This window comes from Hyperolius riggenbachi, chromosome 5, assembly GCF_040937935.1.
Source record: "Hyperolius riggenbachi isolate aHypRig1 chromosome 5, aHypRig1.pri, whole genome shotgun sequence".
NCBI lineage: Eukaryota > Metazoa > Chordata > Amphibia > Anura > Hyperoliidae > Hyperolius > Hyperolius riggenbachi.
The window spans coordinates 99,525,431-99,546,100 of NC_090650.1; the positions used below are offsets into that span (position 1 = coordinate 99,525,431).

The 20,670-nt window shown below is 41.3% G+C and overlaps 1 protein-coding gene across 1 annotated transcript in view; it reads right to left on the bottom strand.

The window, feature by feature from the left end:
- Positions 1–384: 384 nt before the first annotated feature.
- The window catches only part of SKAP2 (src kinase associated phosphoprotein 2), a 365,363-nt gene continuing 345,077 nt past the window's right edge, over positions 385–20,670 (bottom strand). Inside the window, exons 12-13 of the mRNA XM_068236049.1 lie at positions 2,042–2,143; positions 385–1,685 (exon numbers count right to left, since the gene is read on the bottom strand). Coding sequence (XP_068092150.1) covers positions 2,051–2,143 — 93 coding nt within the window. The 3' untranslated portion in view covers positions 385–1,685; positions 2,042–2,050. The remainder of the gene's footprint in view (positions 1,686–2,041; positions 2,144–20,670) is intronic.

A 20,670-nucleotide genomic window follows, 5' to 3' on the forward strand; every position in this document is an offset into this window, starting at 1 on the left:
TGGGGAGGGGGACTGGAAATTAAAAAGTGAACCAAAGGTCAGGCTAGAGAGACAATCAGTTGGTGAAGGACTCCCTCTCCTGGGCATCACAAGTAAAAGATAAACATAGATTTTTGGTAGGGGAACTACATTTCCTTTTAACTATGCACCTATAAAATAAAATAATAGGGTGGGGGGATGTTAAAAAAAAGACAGACTCACATTTCTATCAACCATCTGCCATCTGCTGGTCATCACGTGCATCAATGGAAAACATATCTCAACCTGCTATGTGTAAAACAGGAGTTTAAACAATTTTAACACCCACAGTTCAAACTAGATAATCATTTACTGTAATATATGTTTTGTAATGCAAATTACACATTTAATAAACGACCACTGACATTATTACAGTGTGCACAAGAAATAATTTTATTGTTTTTCAAAATCAAACATCCCAAACGTAAATAGAATGAGTGCGTTTACCCATCATACCACATCAACATGATTATCCTTCACACTTAATTAAATTAACAGAACAATAAAAACTGCCATAACACACAGTAAACATGCAGATGTGGGAATGACAATGTATACTGTATGGGAGGTACTGTTATAAACATTAGGCAACTGATGTCTGTAGGACATAATAAATAAATGATGCAAGTTGGTTGACAAGGCTTGTAAAACTTACAACCAAAGAACTAAAGTTAAGTGCTTGGTGAATCTTAAATCATTCTGAACTACCTAGGTTTAGGGCAGCATTCAGATAATAACTATATCTGAGATTGAGTATTTGCTGGGCACTAACAAAAATGTACTTAAAGGAAATCTGTATAGAATTTGGATTAATTTTTACAGTTTATTTTATAGGTTTAGTGCTAAAAATGTGTTTTTAAAAATATTTTTTATAATCTAAAGCAGAAAAATATTAAGTACTACTAAGATAAGCTTTATATTTTTATGGCACACCTCCTGTTGGTTTCATTAGTGAACTTTGTAAGTTTGAAAAGGTTCTGCTGTACTGCTGTGTATGGTTGATAACAATACAGCTTAATTGTTAGTTACCAAACAAGCACACTTGGCTTTTCTAACATTATAGATATTTCTCTGATTTAATAGATGAACGAGACACTTCTCTTAAAATTTTGCCAGCCAAAGAAGTCCTGAAAAAAATGACATCTTTATTTGTAATATTTGATATGCTCCTAATAAAAATCCTTCAAAGTATTTGGAAATATATTTTTGGGTAATAAACACAGTAAATGAAACAAATGTGCTAAAAACACAATCAATTCCCTTTAACAAATGTGGTAAAAGTGATTAAAAAAAGAGAGTGCATAAAGTGAATTTCTGCTTTTGTTAAAAAATATTATAATTAATGTTTAAATACAAACACAGGGAAAAGTCTTCCTTAGAATTAGCAATGACCAAACACTGTTTGAACAGAATATATTGTCTATAAAAAGGTGTGTAGATGATTATAAAATATGACAAACATAGGCGACTTTATCAATAGGTACCGTTTTATGCAATATGCTATAGGAGTCTGTCATATTTTGTATACTTCTAAGTTTCACACATTTTATTAAAAAATAATAATACAAAAACTATTCTTCACAAACTAAATAAAATATTCCAGGCTTTGAATGATAACTTTGTGCTGTATGCACTTTGTGTGCATTGTTTCCCATAAAAGACGGTTCCTGGTGAGGAGAAAAAAAACGGATAAAATTGATGTGAATGCAGAGAAACAGATGCAATTGGTTTATCGAAAAGATCGCAGTGTCCAAGACAGAAATTAATTATAATGTTTGATTGAAGGCAATATACATAGCAAGCTGAGGAAGAGATAAGCTCACCGCTCTGACATTGCAATGTGGGATTCTATTGCATGCAGACAACTAATGGAGCAGTATTAATTAAGGCGTAAAAGCTATTTTTTGCAACAGTCCTTAAGTTAATATAACAGCAGCAGAGGTTTTAGGAAGGAAATGCTTATAAAACAGAGAACAGGAGAACACATGAGCCATTATGGTAGATTGGATTAAAATGTACTTACCCAGGCCTCTCAAATATCATACATCTCCATTATGAACGCTGCAGGCACCAGGCCAATGGATCCCTTCATTTCTCCTACCCACCAGCCATATCTTTCGTACTCCTAATTCAAAACAATAAGCTGGATTAACCTTTTGCCTAGCACAAATGTAATATCATTTAATGCAACGCTACTTTTAAATGTTTCTGCCCTATGTTTGGTCTGCTAATAAGGCCTGTTTGAGACATGTTCGGAGGCACCTTTTTACTCCGCTATTGTTAGATAAATTCCAGCAGTGACTGCACAGGGGCAAACGCAAAACAGTCCACATTAACAATGTTTCTTATCACAAATATTATTATTAGTATCATTACAGCACACATTAGCATACATTACATCTTTCATAGATGTCAATGCCGTGTTTAAATTTTGCTTATCCACCGCTCTTATGCTTCCGTATAATTGCAATACTATTTTGGAAGACTGCGGCTGGTAAAAAAATTACAGTGAAACGCAATGAGATGTATGGGCTGGTCTATGTTTTATTAGTATTTACAGACAAACATACACAAAAGTATAAAGAAACTGTAAAAATACAATTCACAGGAGACACAAAACATACTCAAAACATCTGTGAGTACACAAAGGGTTTGACAATTCACAAACTAGTAAGCTGCCAACAGGACACAATGAACCATGAAATAAAAAAGTGACTGGATATATATATATATATATATATATATATATATATATATATATATATGTGTATATATATATATCTATATATATCTATATATATCTATATATACACACACACACACACACACACACACACACACACACAAACAAACAAACACGCAAATACACACATACACACACACAGTGTATCCGTATTGCGTTGTTGATCTATGCGTGAATCTATCCATGCATTTCATTAAAAATATATTTCATTAATAAATACTTAACTTAAAGTGGACCTGAACTCTTGCACAGGTCACAAGTGACATTCAAAAATGCACCCTGTATGTATTCAGAGAATTTAGCCAGTCTAATTCCTCCTCATCTGTGACTAAGCAGATATTATAATTTGATCCCTCAACTATGTCAGCTCCTGCCACGGCAGAGATCTAATTGGTAAACACAGGATGTAAACATTATGTCTGCTACCATGAAAGCCAGAAGTAAAAACACTGCAGATTTATTGACGGATATGTATCAGCTGTAACAAAGTAATGTTTTTCTTTAAAGGTTATTATGCTGCTCCTTATCTTTAGAGCAGAGAGGAAGTTCTGAGTTTAGGTCCACTTTAAATACTTGTCATTGCACTCAAAGCATCAGGTTTTATGGGCTCATGTTTGTTGTGTAAATACTTGAAATGGAAGCCCATGCATGCTTGACAAATACAAACAACACAGTTGTCATAAGTGAACTCTATTGTACTGCATCCTTTGTGGTTTCCATAAAAGTCATTGGTCCATTTCTCTTTTTCTCCTATGTTTTCTTCTAGGTGATATTTTCACATTATAAATTAAATTCCTTTTAAGCCACCAACAAGCAAGTTATTTTCAACAGAAGATAAACTTATCTCCTAGGAGAAACTCGGGACAAAAAGGGAATTGGATCAGGCCCATTGTAGTGCTCATTTTTGCGATTTTGCAAAAGCCCAGTATTTACATTTTACACACTCATACAGCTCTGACACTCTTGTTGCTGTGCTTTATAGAGAACAATGGTCAAACCATAACACTTACTGATTCCCAAAGGGTATCACAATCAAAAACCGCTATCACAGCAGAGACCTGTTTTTTTATTAAACCTTATGAAATGTTTTTGGTTTGTGGAAAAATAGAGCTGTGCCATGTTAGCCTGGAAAAATCTGTATAAAAATATGCATGAAGAAGGATCGTTAAATCTCTGAAAATTTGTACTTTTTAATCATCACATTACAGCATTTTACTTTTTGTTGTTGTGTAAAAGAAACTGGAGCAGCTAAAAGAAACACAAAACAAGAAAACCCTAAAAAAAAATCTGTGCATATGGTATCTATGGTGAGCTGCAAGGCCAGAGTCCAAACCATGTAAATAGTCAATTATTATTGACTAGAACTAAATACAATACAAAAGAAATGTTTGTGACCAACCAGTATTCGCCCTAAGTTTGGCCTAAATACATCACTGAAAATGTTTCCTATTTATCAGGTGTTTTATTGTTACTGTTCACTTGTTATTATTGATTTATAAAGCACCAACATATTCTGTGGCGCTGTACAGAGTAAGAAATTAAACATGCAATATATAATAATACAATGGGGTGAGAGAGCCTTGCCCCTGCAAGCTTCCAAACTTTGCCACTAAAAATGTGGGGTTTTCACTGTTTCACATCAATTGCTGTTTTATTATTATTATAAGTCCTATTTTCTACAAATTTGCACCAAACTGTCAGACTACACAAAAACTACGCTCACACCCTATGCAACTGTTATAGATGCTGAATGAAGTCCAATACAGAGAGACAAATTGACCTCAATTAGCTTACCGGTGCTAATCAGCAGCGATGTGACTCTCACCTCCATTATTAGCACCTTTCGGGGAATCAAATGTATGTACTTTTACATTTTCTTCCAAGAACAAATGAATGAAGACATTTTTGAAAAGATATTTTATGGGTTTTTACAGAGTTTCTGCCATCAACAAAACAAATGTGCTTGTCCTGTAGCAAGTCAGTAATCAGACGATGTATCTGCTAAGTGTGTTGGTGGATTGTCACTCTGGATAAATGTTACATTATGAAACATGATTCGCTGTGGGTGCAGACATGGTGCATATTGATCTGCATTGTCCAGACAGAGAGCAATGGTTAGAGCGCCAGTACTGAGCAGTTGTCATGCTATTTTCTGTTCTAGTGCAGGGACTGAAAAACTTTCTTTCAGATTTGGCCCTCTCTATAGCAACATGATAGCAAATTACCGTGAACCACAGACAATTTACTTTATATTTACTGATGTAACTGAATACCACTACTGTGTTTGCAAATTAATCATACATCTCAACTAAGAATGAGTATACAGTATTCATTACTTAATAAACTAAATGAATAAACTACTAAATACTGTTATAAACCTGAATTAGATCAAAGCTATAAAAGATTATACAACAACCCTAGTAGGCCATTGTCCAAGGGGTACCCAGTGTGCCAAACTCATAGGTATTTCAGTTTAGATGCCAAAGCCCCAGGTAAGTGGATAAAGTGTGGTAATTTTCCCTTTGTTGGCAATACAGGGTGCTCATATTGGCATCTACATGGGGTGGAGAATTGGCTCTGGGTACGGAAACTCAACTGTAGACAATGGAATGTGAGTATTGGTTAGACTTAAGTATTGGTAAGGAGGGTTAAGGACACGGAATAGTGAAGGGATGAGCCAGCAAGATTTGTAAGTTTCATCTTGCAGTGAATCAGGCTTTCTTGCTTACCGAAGCTTTCCACGAGAGGCCCAGTGATTTGCCATGCGTATGCTTTCTCAGCAAATGAGCATGGGCAAAATTTCCGCTGAAAGGGTGGAGTGGGTGTCTATTGAGCAAATCATTTGCTCTCAGGATACACAGCAAAGCTCAGCAGCCAATGAGAAGAGATCCCACCACAGGCAGGTAAAAAGGGGGAGGAGGGAGGGGTTTTTCACTCCATCTTGCGTTGTCTGTGTGATAGCAACTAGAGACACAGACAAGGAGAGAAGTGTATGCTCCAGGTAGTGAGAGCTTGTAATCTGGTCTGTTTTCCAACTTAGACCTGTGATTAATAGGGTGTAATGCGTGCAGAACTGTTCTTTGTAGGATTAATTGTGTGCTGAAGTGGTTAGGTAGAATTGTGTGTAGTTACATTACTTACACAAGCTTGTTAGCTATCTAGACTGTATTGCCTGCAACTGAGAAAATTGTTAGCTATAGGATTTATTCAGTGTAGATTTGCATAGGCCAGAACTGTATGGACAGCAAGGTATATGTAGTCTCCATAGTCCAGCTTGTTTTTGCTAGCTTTTCTGCACCTAGTACTGAGAAACTAATTGTCACCTATAGCATTCCTTCAGTGTTGACTAAGTAATTTAGGTAGAACTGTGTGTAGAACTAGGTAGGTACTGTACTACTACTGCAGGGTATGTGCTGCAGGGAAGTGTATGTACATTTCAGCAGCAGAGAAGGGTTGAGGTAAACCTTCTCTGAAACTAAACTTTGGAAACAAAGCCTCAGATCTAATTCATAGAATTTAAGTTATGTCACCGAACATTCAGTAAATTATCAGTATCAACATCATTAGATGCACAAGCTACTGCTTAGCTGCTCTGCATTGTACTGTCATCTCAGAAAGTTCCCAGAATAACTTTTCCCAGCAACAATTACTGAAAGTAGCTGAACACTTTAAAGAGGACCTGTAGTGAAAATAACATAATGAATAAAATGGCTTAGTCTTTACAATATTTACTTAATGATTATTTAGACAGTGTTTGCCCATTGTAAAATCTTTCCTCACACTGATTTACCATACATTCGTAAACTTATCACTGGCAGTGAAATCTTTATTTCTGCCTGGTAATCTCTGCATAATGTTCGTTTACCGAGAGTTCTATGCGCAGAGGGAGATATTGCTTGCTTGGCAGTTGGAAAAAAAGCCCTTATTACCCACAATGCAACAAGGTTCACGGACAGCAAACTGTCAGGACCATGGTCATGACATCACACTGTGGGAAGGGTTACAGCACAATATCAGCCACACAGACCCCCCCCCCGATCTATTCGAGAAAAAGATAAAGATTTCTAGTAGGAAAGGGGTATCAGCTACTGATTTGGATGAAGTTCAATCCTGGGTTGAAGTTCATCTTTAAAGCAATTCTATGAGAAATCTGAGCAATAGAGCCTGGCCATATGAAGAAAAGAATGCATAATTAGAAGCTATTGGCAGTTAACACTGCTTGTAAAATAATCACCAGTTCCACGTGTTTGTAGCTAAAGTGGAACAAAAGTGAACAGAGCTCCTCACCTATTATATTCAGGGCTGATTCTCACTATGTATGGTATAGTAGGATACACAGTACTGTCCAGTATCCTGGTTCATCAGAAGGTTTCAGACAAGTATGTGGAGCTATTGGGTAAGTTGCTGACCTTCTATGCCAGAAGAGACTTCATCTGCAGCTGGATGGGTAATGGTCTGTCGGCTAGCTTGGCTGAAAGTAATAAATCACATCTTTCCCCTTTAAAAACTCACCGACAAGAATACAAACTGTCCTTGAAAGTATTGCAAACAAACCAAAAAGGCTGTACAGGTAAATGAACCGCCACACTTGGTCCGTAAGGACTGAACCTATTTGTACCAAATTGTGGTTTATATGTACAACATGTAAAAGTCACAACTTTATTCAACGCGGTTAAAAGTGTATTATATACAGTGCAGTGTCAACTCGACATGTTTCACCCTAAACGTGCTTCGTCAGGGGTAAATACCACTGCCGCAAAATAAACAGTTGATGAGGAAAGGATCAGTGGAGTAATGGCCCATACTCACGGGCTACAATTGTCGCCGCAACGCGCCACGTGTTGCGGCGACAGGTCACCCGTGAGTATGAGGCGTTGCACGGGCGCACACCCCGAGCCGGCCCTCATCGCTGATGTCGCCAGGCGATTGGCGCGGTCAATCGCCTGGCAACTCCGCCGCAACTGTCGCTAGTCCATGTGAGTATGTGGACTAGCGACAGCAACATAATTGAAAATAGACAGCGCTTCCGGCGAGGGGGAGGAACGTCGGCGACAGCTTCCGTCGCACAGCTGTTCCCTCTTCCGCGTGTTTACGTGGAGGGACCTGGCGACGAGCTGTCGCCGGCCTGACGCGCACACGCTCACATGTGCTGGCGACAGGCCACTTATGTAGCCCGTGAGCATGGGCCATAAGTGTGTCTCCTGACAGATATCCCCCTTTCCGCTCCTCATATTCCCATTTTTTCCCAGACATTTCAGACACCTTTACAGCTACGCATTTTGCGCCCAAGTACCTGGTGAGACAGTCATGTTAAGACATTTATTTTTGCTGCCCTTATCTAGGATTTGCAACCTGTTAACTGCTGGTGGTAAGAATAATGTCAAATGACAATCTCAAATAAATACGAAAAAGAATGTTTGTAACCTCTAACATATTTTTACCACATTTTCTTTTGTATCTATGTTTAATAAGAAAAAGTTCAATAACATTTTGCTCTTAAAAAAACGTGACATAGGAAACAATATCTGATATTTCCATTAGTGACGTTGAAATAGCCCCACAGACCCCACAGGGTCGGTATGGGTGCTATAATGGCCCCCTACTTCTCCTATTCTAAGTAAGTGCAGTGAAGCAGTGTAATATTTACCGGCTTCAGTGCTGTATCATGTCTCCTCTTGTAGCATGCCCACCTCCCTGTACATGTCACGTGATCCGGAGCTGGACATGCGATATAAAGCATGTGGTTGTCTGGAAAAAGAGGAGACCTAATGCAGCATTGGATCAGGTAAGTATAACACTCTTCCACTGCATGTACCCTGCAAGGTAGTGAGAGGGTGTTGGGGAGGGGGTGGGATGAATGTTTATGTTAGTGGTCATGTGTGCAGGGGGGCTGGACAGTTTTCCTTGAGGGCCCGAGGTGGGTTGTTATTATGCCCCTGATTTCTGCTAACGTCTTATGCTGCAATGCATTTAAGTAACATGCTGCTGTATGCACTTCGGAGTCACAATGGACAGCACTGCAGGTAACCGGAATGAATGAGGTGATTGTTACAACAAGCAACACTAGGATCAGGGCTGGTGCTTCCATAGAGGCAAAGGGGGCAATTGCCTCAGGGCCCCAGAGCCTGTACAGGCCCCCAAGGTGTGTCCCCTCCCCTCCAGCTATGGTGACCCCATACATGCCTGCAGGAAACGTGGAAGAGAGGCGCTGTGGGGAGGAGTCTGTGTAGAGTGTAGACCATGGTTCTGTGTCCTGTGTCCCACCTGGGCTAGGTAAGACCCCGCTGTGAGTACACTCTGCGTTTGTAAGGGAAAGGATGGGAGGAATAATGGGGTCCCCAACTTTTAGGGACATATGATGGACACCTAATGATTTTGTGGGGCTGGGAGTGTGGTGGGATGGGTCCTGGGAGTCGGCTCGGAGGCTGCGGGGGGGGGGGGCACTGCTGGGGGGACCCCCCAAGTTACTTTTGCCCCAGGGCCCCATTGTGGCTAGAACCAGCCCTGACTAGGATGTCCCAAACAGGGACATAGGCAGCAATAACAACTGGCATATGTTCTCTGTTACTATATCCAAATCTAAAAAAATAAATGCTTTGATTTGAGATTCACTTTAAGACCAATTTGGTCAGAAGTCAGCTAATCGCCTTATTAGACAAAGGTGTAAACTACTGTGTCATCAAAGAAAAGGTCTTATAAATAATAATAATTAAAAAAAAAAACCTTTCTAATCATTCTTCCTAAGCAAGAAATAGTGTGGTAAAGATAGCAAGTGCAGGTGTGCTAGAATTCAAGGAATGTTTGCTGGAGGTGGATGATTTAGTGCAGAGGCACATTGCCTGGAGCCGGCTGCTACACATTTACTTGATCTTAGAAAGCAAAGCAGAGAGTACTGAAGAACGCCTGCCCATAAATTGTGAGCAGCAGACATGTGATCCCAGGTTTATGGCATGCCACAGAACATCTGGCCAGTGGGTGCTTCTCTGTTTCTTATTTGTTATACACTCAGGCATGTAACATCACTGATCAGAAATCCTGTCCACAATGCATATTGGCATACGTGATAACATCGCATGCTGCAGAAGGCATGTGTGCACCTAAAATTCTTACAAAGGCTAATAATGCTGTAATGCCAAATTTACTATTCTACTAAAGATTTAAAGTATTACAGAAATCTTTGCTGAGTAATGACATAACCACTAGGGGGCAGGAGATCTTTATTTACAAAGGAACCAGATGCTTTGACTACAATCCACACATTTATTAAATTTCTTACTTAAAACCTTTGTCTGTCTCACTTTGACATTACCAGTTCAGTGTGATCACTTTTATGCTACATTCAATAGATATATTTTATAATACTGGGGCCCACTAGAAATCGCAGATCACAATCAAAATCATTTAAGCGATTTTGTAGAGATTTTTGCAGTGTTTTCCAAAGACATTTCTGGTGACTGCAGCATTTTTGAATGTAAACCATTTATATAATCATTGCAATTCGTGATTTCCATAAGCGCCAGACATTGTGAGTAAAGCAAGTGGTTTTTGGTAGTAAAAGCGCAGCAAAATCTCTTTTTACAGTGAGTGAAAAGCGATTTTGTGGCATTCCTATACTGTGTATTGAAGTGCAAACACTCCAGAAATGCTGCAGGCGCCGCAATTGTGATGGTGGGAAATCACTACTGTGGGATCACCTCCATTGCCTTTCATTACCTGGAGCTCTTGGAATCGCTGGCGATTCTAAACTGCTGCTGAAGCCTTCTAGTGGGCCCCAGGTGTGAAGGTTATTGTACTGTAGTATTTCAAGTAAGAATGGAATGGTCATGTCTATGTTTTTATTTTCATTAATTTTTATTTGAATTGATTGACATTTATTGTAATTAACCTCCTTGGTGGTAATCCTGAGCTAGGGTATGGGCGGAAAACCGCAGCTCAGAGCGGTAACCCCGACCTGTGCTCAGGGGTAGCCGCCGGAGGCTGTGTGCAGAGAAATGCGCGCAGCGGGCATTTCTACATACCTCCCAGGGGATCGCGACGTCAGCCTCCATTCTTCTTCCGCTCATCCGAGGCTCTGCTTTGCCTGGTGAGATGATGACAGCCCCCAAGCTCACTTTGGGGTTGCAGCGCCATCCTGGAAGATGGAGGGAAAACTGCAGCGCTGGAACCAGGGAGGTGAGTCATTGCTGGAACTGTTCCAGATCTCCCTGGCAGCATGAATTTTTCCATGTTTTAGGGTCTGAAAAGGTGCAAAAAAATTGCACCCTATTTAGATCCTAAAATCCGGAAAGAATCATAACGCCAAGGGGGTTAATATTTCCATTAACAGGGCTAGCGCTTCTATTAAGACAAGGGATGCAATTGCCCCAGGGCCCCAAGTGCTTCTAAGGCCCTCAACCTCCCCCTTAACTTTTCTGTGCCCCCCCCCACCGGAATGTTGACCGGCCCCATGCTGACCTCCCCCTTAGTTGTTATCCGCTGAGTGCACGATATCTGCTATCGGGGTCCCTGCACGATAGCAGCATTGTATTTCACCTGTCCCGGCTGCTCTGTTCATGCTGCACCCCCATCTTCATCCCATTGCCTGTGTCTTGTGACCAGGCGCATGTCATGTGTAACAGTGTAATACAATGCTGCCATCGTACAGGGGCCCCGATAGCTGATTTCATGCACTCAGCAGCACGGAACAATTAAAGTAGAGGTTGGGGATCTGGCAGTGCGTGTGTGTGTGTGTGTGTGTGGGGGGGGGGGGGGCGGTGCACCCCCAGCAAGCACAGAAACGTTAAGGGGATATCGTGGTGGGCAGCAGATGGCTGATTGCAGAATTTGCAAGCAGAGGGGAGTCAGGGGATGGTGGCCCCAGGTTACCTTTGCCCTGCCCATTAACATAAGACTTGTGGTAGTTCATATTGGACCATATCACCCATACAGGGGAATGCTGCGGAGTGAACTGGTATTTACAATCGGTATTACAAATAGAAAAATGTAACTGTTCCTTCAAAGCTTATTTTTTCTGTATTTTCCTACTACTAGCTACCCTTTTTTATATATTTTAACTTCACAAGGGGAATAAACATTTTTTTGCAGCATAGCATATACTAATATTAACCCTTTGAATCAATTTTATTTTGGTTATGCTGTACAATATTGTAACATTATGTTATAATGATACTGTGTAATAATACCGGTAATAATAATGGTGAAGTTTTCTTGCAGTGTTGTGTGCAGTGCAGGATTAGTGCTTGTGCGGGTGCCAATTAAACGGAGAAAGTCTTGCCAAAATTAACTTTTGCAAAATGCTGCATTTTTTTTGTAAATGAACCTGAAGTGAGAAGCATATGGTGGCTGCCATATTTATTTCCTTTTAAATGTTGCCAGCTCACTGGCAATCCTGCTGATCTCCTTGGCTGCAGTAGTGTCTGAATCACACCTGAAACAAGCATGCAGCATAGGTCTCAGAGCACCTGATCTGCATGATTGTTCAGGTGAAGTGGTAGGCTGGGTGCACACATAACAGAGCGTGAAAGGTTGTGTTTTCTGTCACGTTCGGGTTTTTTGCGTGCGTTTTAACTGTGTTTGCGTTTTTTCTGCAGATGCGTTTTTCAAGCATTTTGCATGCATTTTTTGCATTGCGTTTGGCATTTACAAAACGCATATATGCGTTTTGTATGCGTTTTTCAATTGCGTTTTATGCTAAACACTAGGAAGACCACTGGAAGCGGATATACATCAGAATTTTTTTTTATAAGAACGCATATAAAAACAGATGGAAAACGTATTGACTTTCATTGTGTGCGTTTTTGAATATTATGCAACAAAACCTGCGTTTTAAAAAATGCATGTTTGAAAGCGCATAGAAAACGCATATGCGGTTTTTATGCGTTTAGACTTCCATTAGCGGCAAAAATGCAGCGTTTTCCACAACGCTTGTGTTTCTGCTAAGTGTGCACCTAGGCTTAGAGGCAGAGGATCAGCAGGACAGCCGGGCAATTCGCAATATTTGAGAGGAAATCAACAAGTCAGCCTCCATATTCCTCTCACTTCAGATATCCTTTAAATGAATATCCTCCATTTTTGACTAACATTTCTAATGAACATCAGAGTACAAAGGGTTAAATATGCACAACTTGTGTAATTGGGCTTTGCCGTTTAGCACCGCCTCTAAGCCAGTCCGTTTAGGTGTCTTGGGATTTGAACACAGTTGCTCATGTATGTGAATAATTGTTTATGCCTGTTCTTGCTACTATGGGGTGATTTAGCAGATTGTGATGTTCAGTGTTAAGCCTCATCTACACGCGTAGATGACGCTGGAATCCAACGGCTCGATTGGCCGCCGGATCGCCTCTTCCGCGTACCCGCCGCGTACCCACTTGACGCGCGTGAGTCGGAATCGATCCGCCCTCGTCCCCGCCCGGCGCCGCTTATCTTCCGCTCGATTCCCTGCCATTGTCCCCTTGTGGGGAATGAGCAGGGAATCGGCGGTGGCAAGATCCACCCTGTCGGATCTTATCAATCGAGCCGCATCAGCGACTCGATTGATAAGTAACATCGGAGCGTCATCTACGCGTGTAGATGAGGCTTTAGAGCAGATCTGTTCTAGAAAAGCTCCTGTGGGTGTGGGCCTGTAAAGCTGGCCACTAATGGTCCAATTTGTAGCGAAAAATCGTTCGAGCGATCAGAAATTCTGATCGGATTGGTTGTAAATAATCTCCATTGGTGGTCACAATCGATTATGAACGAGTGAAAAAAATGTCGCCCGAATGATTTTTCGTCGAACGAAAATTTGGATTTTCTTGGCGGTCGTGATAGATAGGATGCAATGATCGGTTAGTTGATGGTGTAGTGAACGATTTTTCGTCCGATCAGAATTTCTGATCGCTCTAACGATTTTTCGCTAGAAATTGGACCGTTAGTGGCCACCTTTAGAAAATGTAAGAAGAATATTTCAAGCAATCTCCAAAAGGCATTATCTTTAGGAGCAGGAATTAGGCTATTGCTTGCTTACATTTGCGATTTACACCAATAAGTACAAAACTGCAAGAACAGACATCTGATGTATAGTAACATAGCATGGTTGTAACTTTACAAATACGAAAAAAAAATCAACATTTAGACCATATTCACAAAAAACATGGCAAAGTTGCGATACACAGAGAGCGCATGGCCATTTTGCGATTACTTACAGTGATAAGGTAGTGTGCAATGCACAATTAATGCAACCCACATTATCTAGGCAATGCTAGGATAACATGTGCACTTTCATAGCACACTAACAACGCTTGCGCTACCTAAGTCATGTTATGGTTAGGTAAAGGGTTGTGCTAATTGTGCAGTGCATGCTAGCTGGTCACTGCACATGGCAACTTGATCTGTTTTTATGAATATGAGCATTAGGCCCTTCCCCTTAGGCTTTTCCCCCAAAGGGCATGTTTAGTGATTTTCGATAACAGGAAATGCAGTGCCACTTATTTATTAAAGAGAAACCGTAACCAAAAATTTAACTTCATCCCAATCAGTAGCTGATACCACCTTTCCCATGAGAAAACTTTTCCTTTTCACAAACGGATCATCAGGGGGTCTGTATGGCTGATATTGTGGTGAAACCCCTCCCACAGTGTGATGTCAGGACCATGGTCCTGACAGTTTCCTGTCTGTGAACCTTGTTGCATTGTGGGAAATAACAGCTGTTTACAGCTTTCTCCAAATGCCAAAAAGCAAGCAGCATCTCCTTCTACTCACATCACCTACCAGCAGTAAACATTTCACCAATCACCATGTGATAAATGTCAGAATGTAAATCAGGGAGAAAGATTTTACAATGGGCAATCACTGACTAAATCATTTATACATAATTATTGTAAAAATGAAGCACTTTTTTATTACATTGTTTTCACTGGATTTCCTCTTTAAGTGCTACTCCCGGTGGAGTAATAATGGCCTATACTCACGGGCTACTTTCGTTGCTTGTCGCTAGCACACGGGAGCGTGTGCGCGACAGTTCGGCGACAGCTCGTCGCCAGGTCCCTCCGCATAAACATGCGGAAGAGGGATTAGTGCAGCGACGGAAGCTGTCGCCGACGTTCCTCCCCCCTGCCGGAAGCGCCGTGCTCTGGCTATTGGTTGCTGTCGCTAGTCGGCATACACACGCGGACTAGCGACAGTTGCGGCGAAGTTGCGGCGGCACTGTCGCCATGCGATGGACCGCCGCCAATTGCCTGGCGACAGCAGCGACGAGCGACAGTTCGGGGTGCGCGCCTCATACTCACGGGCGACCTGTCGCCGCAACACACGCGCGCCACGTGGTTGCAGCAACATATGTAGCCCGTGAGTATGGGCCATTACAGTAGAGGTTGCATCGACTGTAATTGCACCAGGGTCCACCTAGCTCCCTCATTCAGTTGCAGTATTAGCTTTCATTGCTGCTGTCATGGTATTGATCACATTTATATAGTACATGCTGTGAATATAAGTGGTTATCATTAGCAAACGTTCCCCCCTTCCACAAAATCAGATTTTAGCAGTGTGTGTTCTGCATTTTTTACAGTTACAGTTTTAGAAGGGCCCAGTGTAAAATCCACACTTTGGCACATGGCTATGTAACTACATCACTGGCTACTACTGCTACCCCATGGCAAATATAGCCTGGTTTTAGACTTGCCACCTGCAGCCTCAAACGCCAAGCGTATCCATGTATTCCTCCATGTCATCAATCCTCTTGCATCGATGGCAAGGGAATTGACTTCCTCTGGGTTTAGTAGAAAGTATTTGTGACTTCCTTGTCATTATGTGTGCAGATAAGGGGCAACACCATTGTGTTTGTCCCTCCTTTACTTTGGTGATTATGGTTAAGTTTGTCTTTGTACTGTATGTTCCAAACAGATCAACATTAGTTTGATTTTGCCAAATACCCTTTCCTTGAACAGGTCCATAGCTGGTACTCGGCACTTTTTCTTCCCAGCAGGCACGGCCTGGTTACACTTCTTTGTGAGAGCCCAGGTTTTGCCAGTGTAGGTAACAAAAGGACAATTAATGGTTTTGTATGTAACTTCTTCACTGCCTCTTGACAGGAGGTGTGAACACAGAAGGTGTAGACTACAATAGCTTCTATTACCAGAACTTATACATGCTTGTGTCTCAGATTTCCTTTGGTGATAATACAGTTCTTTGAAGATTGCCACTCTTTCATACTCTTCACTATCAACAACAAGAGGTTCTCATGTCATGTCACTGCAATCGATCATTACAGTGTATTATGTTTTTACAGCTCTCATGTATAATTCGCCTTGATAGGAAGCTTCCATCAGTTGAATAAGACTTTCAAACAAATTTCCAGTGTTTCTGCTTAACAGGTCTATATTATCAGTAGAAGGCAGGTATTGTGAAGTCCGATTTAGTAATGACTCACCTGGGTGTATTCCAATCCTTCAAATTATTCTTTCTAGTAAGAGGTTAAAAAGTATACAGGACCTTTATACAGGTGTCATTTTATATCCCTGAATCTCCTTAGAGCAAGCCTGTAGTGGCTGGAGAACATAAAGTTAGATACATTCCTAGATAGAGGGAAGCCTGAGGATGGTCCAGAGTCCAGAGGCTTCCAATGTCCTCCATAACACCACAGCTGCTGGCCAGGACCTTCTGACAGTTTGAGGTCACGTTCCCCTTCGTGAACCAGCATGGCTGCACAGCGCTTACACAAGTACGGGCGCCCCTGAGAAGTAGTATGGAGCTGCTTGTGGTTGAGCTGCATCGTCTTAACGAGCAGGCGCTGCTGTACTTGCACTAATACATGGTAGGGAACGCAGCCTTGAGAACATAGCTTGTCAGATTTGTGCAGCGTGTCCAAACGTGGCAACAGTGGGGGTTGAGCCTCAGGATTATGCAGAAGCTTACATCTACCTTGATAAGTATCTAACTTTTTGTTCCCAGTTCAGTTTCACTTTAAATTCAAGGTACAGCTCATTCTGCACTTTTACTTAACATCTGGAATAGTATAATGTTATTCTGGTGTTGTAGTGAATAGCACTCTAACCAAGGTTTCTAGTTTGATCTTTTATGTTCTGCTTGTAGATTTTCTCTGGCACTCTAATTTCCACCCACATTCCAAAAAGATACAGATAAATTCATTGGGTTACCCAAACATCAGCCTTAAACTTTGATGGACATTGGACTATGGATGGGCTTAAATTCTGAGCTCTTCTGGGAGACAGTTAGTGGCAAAATAAGATACTCTGTAAAGGGCTGTCGAGGATGTGAGCTCTATATAAATACTAAATACATGAAATTAAAATTCTAATGAGTCTAGACAAATCAACAGGTATGCTTAGTTCTTCGAAGGTATCATTATCTCCAGGCTTTTTTTTACCCTTCTTTCTTTTCCTTTCTTTTCTTTCATTTGCTCTGCGGTTGTTCATGGACTTTACTTTGGTAAGGACTCTTTAGTCCTACAAACAGTAAGACAATAAAGAGAATCTGTGACTCTATTTAATAAAAAAAACCTGATACTTACCTCGGGAGGGGAAGCCTCTGGATCCTAATGAAGCTCCTCCTCAGCCAGCCTGATTCAGGGCTGGCACCCCGAACAATCCAAAACAATAATTATAACAGTGCCTGCCTGCACGGGTGCACTACTGGCTTGTGGCTTTCCGCTCAGCCTCTGGTGGAAATAGCTGAGCCCAATCAGGTCTTCTCTACTGCGCAGGCGCAGAAGGCTCGCACCTGTGCAGTAGAGGGAGTTGATCAGGCTCAGCTATTTCCACTGGAGCCTGAGTGGAAAGCCGTTAGTGTGCCTGCGCGCAAGTCCTTGTCGCTGAGTACTCGGGGGTCCCACCGCTGGAACAGGACTTAAGGGGAGGATGAGGGAAGCCTCTTAGGATCCAGAGGCTTCCCCCTGCCGAGGTAAGTACCCCCTAGGGGCACTTTTTGTCACTTCAGGGTCACTTTAAGGTCTTTTTGTGTTGAACCCTGACTCCCAGAATGATATTGGGGAGACAGTATTTTAAGTTTTATATGTTATTTTTTTCAAACGTTAAGTTTAGTAGGTATTATTACAGTTTAAAGAGAACCTGAGGTGGCTTCTAAGAATCCAATTAGCATACAGAGGCTGGGTCTGCATATAATACCCAGCCTCTGTTGCTATACGGTTTCCCCAGTCTCCCCCCACGCTCTGCTGTGCCCCCATAAATCAATCACCGTGCTTGCAGCACGCAGCGTGTCGCCAGCCGGCTGTTTACATGTGAAGTGTCAGTCTGCCGCTCCCCGCCTCCTGCATAGCACCGGTCCCCGCCCACGTCCCTTCTCTCCAATCAGCGGGGAGGGAAGGGACGCGGGCGGGGACCGGTGCTATGGCGGAGGCGGGGCAGCAGCAGACTGACACTTCACATGTAAACAGCCGTCGCTAGCACGGCGATTGATTTATGGGGCATAGCAGAGCGCAGGGGGGAGACTGGGGGAGACGGTATAGCAACAGAGGCTGGGTATTATATGCAGACCCAGCCTCTGTATGCTAATTGGATTCTGAGAACCCACCTCGGGTCCTCTTTAAAGTCTTATGATATCCAGCACATAAAGCTAGAATGCTGCTGGCAATTGTATTTATTTTATTATAGTAATACTTGACTGTAAGACTGTATGCCAGAAATCATGCATTGTGTGTCCCCAGCATAACGTAGTTTAGGAGCTCTGGGCCTCAGTCCGAGTTTTACATTGGGCCCCCTCTAGCGTTCTCTACATACAGTAATTGATATGAAGCACCAAAGTCTGCCAAGGACAGCTGCAGAGTCAGAGAGGTGTAAGAAGGGGCAGAGAACAGTCAATTCATGGTTACAACGAATCAAAGAACATTTAGAGGTGATTATTACCAGCTGAGCACCAATAAAGAGTTAATAAAGGAATTGAAGGAGGGTCGCTCTAGTCCCCTCTAGTTCAAGGGTCCTGGTGCGGTTGCTACTCGCTACCTCTGCATTACGGATGATCGGAAATTACTGTTGGAATGAAAATTTCCCGATCGGAAATCGGTAATCACCATTCGGCAAGTAATTTATGCAGAAATACGATTTACCACAACTCGGTTAATTTAGTTCAAAGAACGCAGAAGCATTGAACCAATCAGAGAATGCTAATTCGGAAAATCAGAAATACTCAGTGGTATTGGACCAATAAGAAAATATGGTGATTTACTGCAAAAATTGAAAAATGGTGGAAATTTTAGACCAATCAGAAGACTCTAAAAATACTCTGTAGTATCCGAGTCTTGTGATTGGCTATAATTACCGCAGCAATCTGATTTTCGCAGACAGAGTCTGCATTCTCTGATTGGTCCAATGCTTTCGAGTTGAAAGTATTAGGCCAATTAAAGTAACAATTTAGAAGTCTTGGAAAGTCAGAAATCGGATTACCATCGGTATGCCGCGGTATCGGTAATCCAAATTTTTGGAAATCGGAATTTACGCGGAATCAGAAATCGACATTTCCAACCATTCCTACTCTGCATCCCCTATTGCTGCGCCACTCCCCATTATAAACCAGTAATGGCCACATTAATTTATGAAAACCTAGTGATCTGTTTCACTACAGTTGATTCTGGAATCCAACTACTACCAACACATTGAACACATGCAGTATTTAGGATTGCATCATTATTTGTGTCATGTGATTTTCATTCATAACTTTTACTATTAAAACAAACATGTCGTTTTAAGTCCCTGGCCTTGACAAAGGAAGACTGATTTATGACAGTATCGGTTTAGGGCTCTTCAGGGCTAGTTGAAACAAAACCTTGTACATGTGAAAGAGATCTATCTTCTGCAGACTTGTCTGACAGCACATAATTGTGCAGATTTACTCCTGTGGATGTTTATGTCCATAATGTATTTGGTTACTTTTTATGAGCTTTTCTGATTTAGGAGTAACTTTACAGCAAAATTCACAGTTACCTCTACTTAGTGTGCTGCATGCGCCTCTTACAAATATATGTTATTAGTTAATCTCAGCATCAAGTAGGGCCAAGTAATTTGTTGCCCTTGGGAACTGATCTATGTTTAACGCTTCTCACATGCCTGTAGTTTCAAAATATTATTATTATTTAGCATTTATATAGCACCGACATCTTCCACAGCGCTGTTCAGAGTACATTGGGCATGATTCACAAAGCTTTTTCACCTGTATTCCTCTGTTTCACCTTGTCTGTGTTACATTTTGAAGCTCCCAAAGAGCAAAAATATAATTAAAGGAATACTATCGATACCCAAGTATTCTAAAATGACAGTGTGCAAATAATGTCTAAGTAGCTGTGTAAACATTTTCCTACTTTTCATGTTAAATATCAGAGGCAAAATCTGTAATTTATTGAGGGTAGGATTTAGCTATATTGGGACAAATCAATTGCAGAAGGGGTGTCTGCTTCAATGCACAGCCAGAGTTGCATATCAGACTACAGAAAGCAAATATCTAACATATCAAACTCTGAAAGCAAAAACCGTATGAAAAAGCTGTGAGAATTAGTTACATTTCCTCTGCTCTCTTCAGACAGGTCAGTCAGAAACACAGGACACAGAAGCTGCAGCTGTTGGGAGCTCTCTCTCTCTGTCACACACAGAGCTACACATAGAGTTAACTGATCAAGTGTGAGGGGAATTTCCCCTCTCCTCATGGCTCAGTCAGCCGTCAGTTTTGGCATCAGTAAACTTTGAATGTATTTTGATAACAGTAAACAAAGAAGTTGCTACTAAAATGTACACACCAGTACTTAGCAGCACTTCCCAAACAATTCCTGTGTCAATTGAAAAAAATATGTGAATCGATAGTATTCCTTTAAGGTAAGAAAGTAATATTTAAATCAGGGACAACTTACATTGAGTAATTATTTTGTTTGTAAATGTGCTGAAAGGTTATTTTTATTAATTAGGTGATAAGTT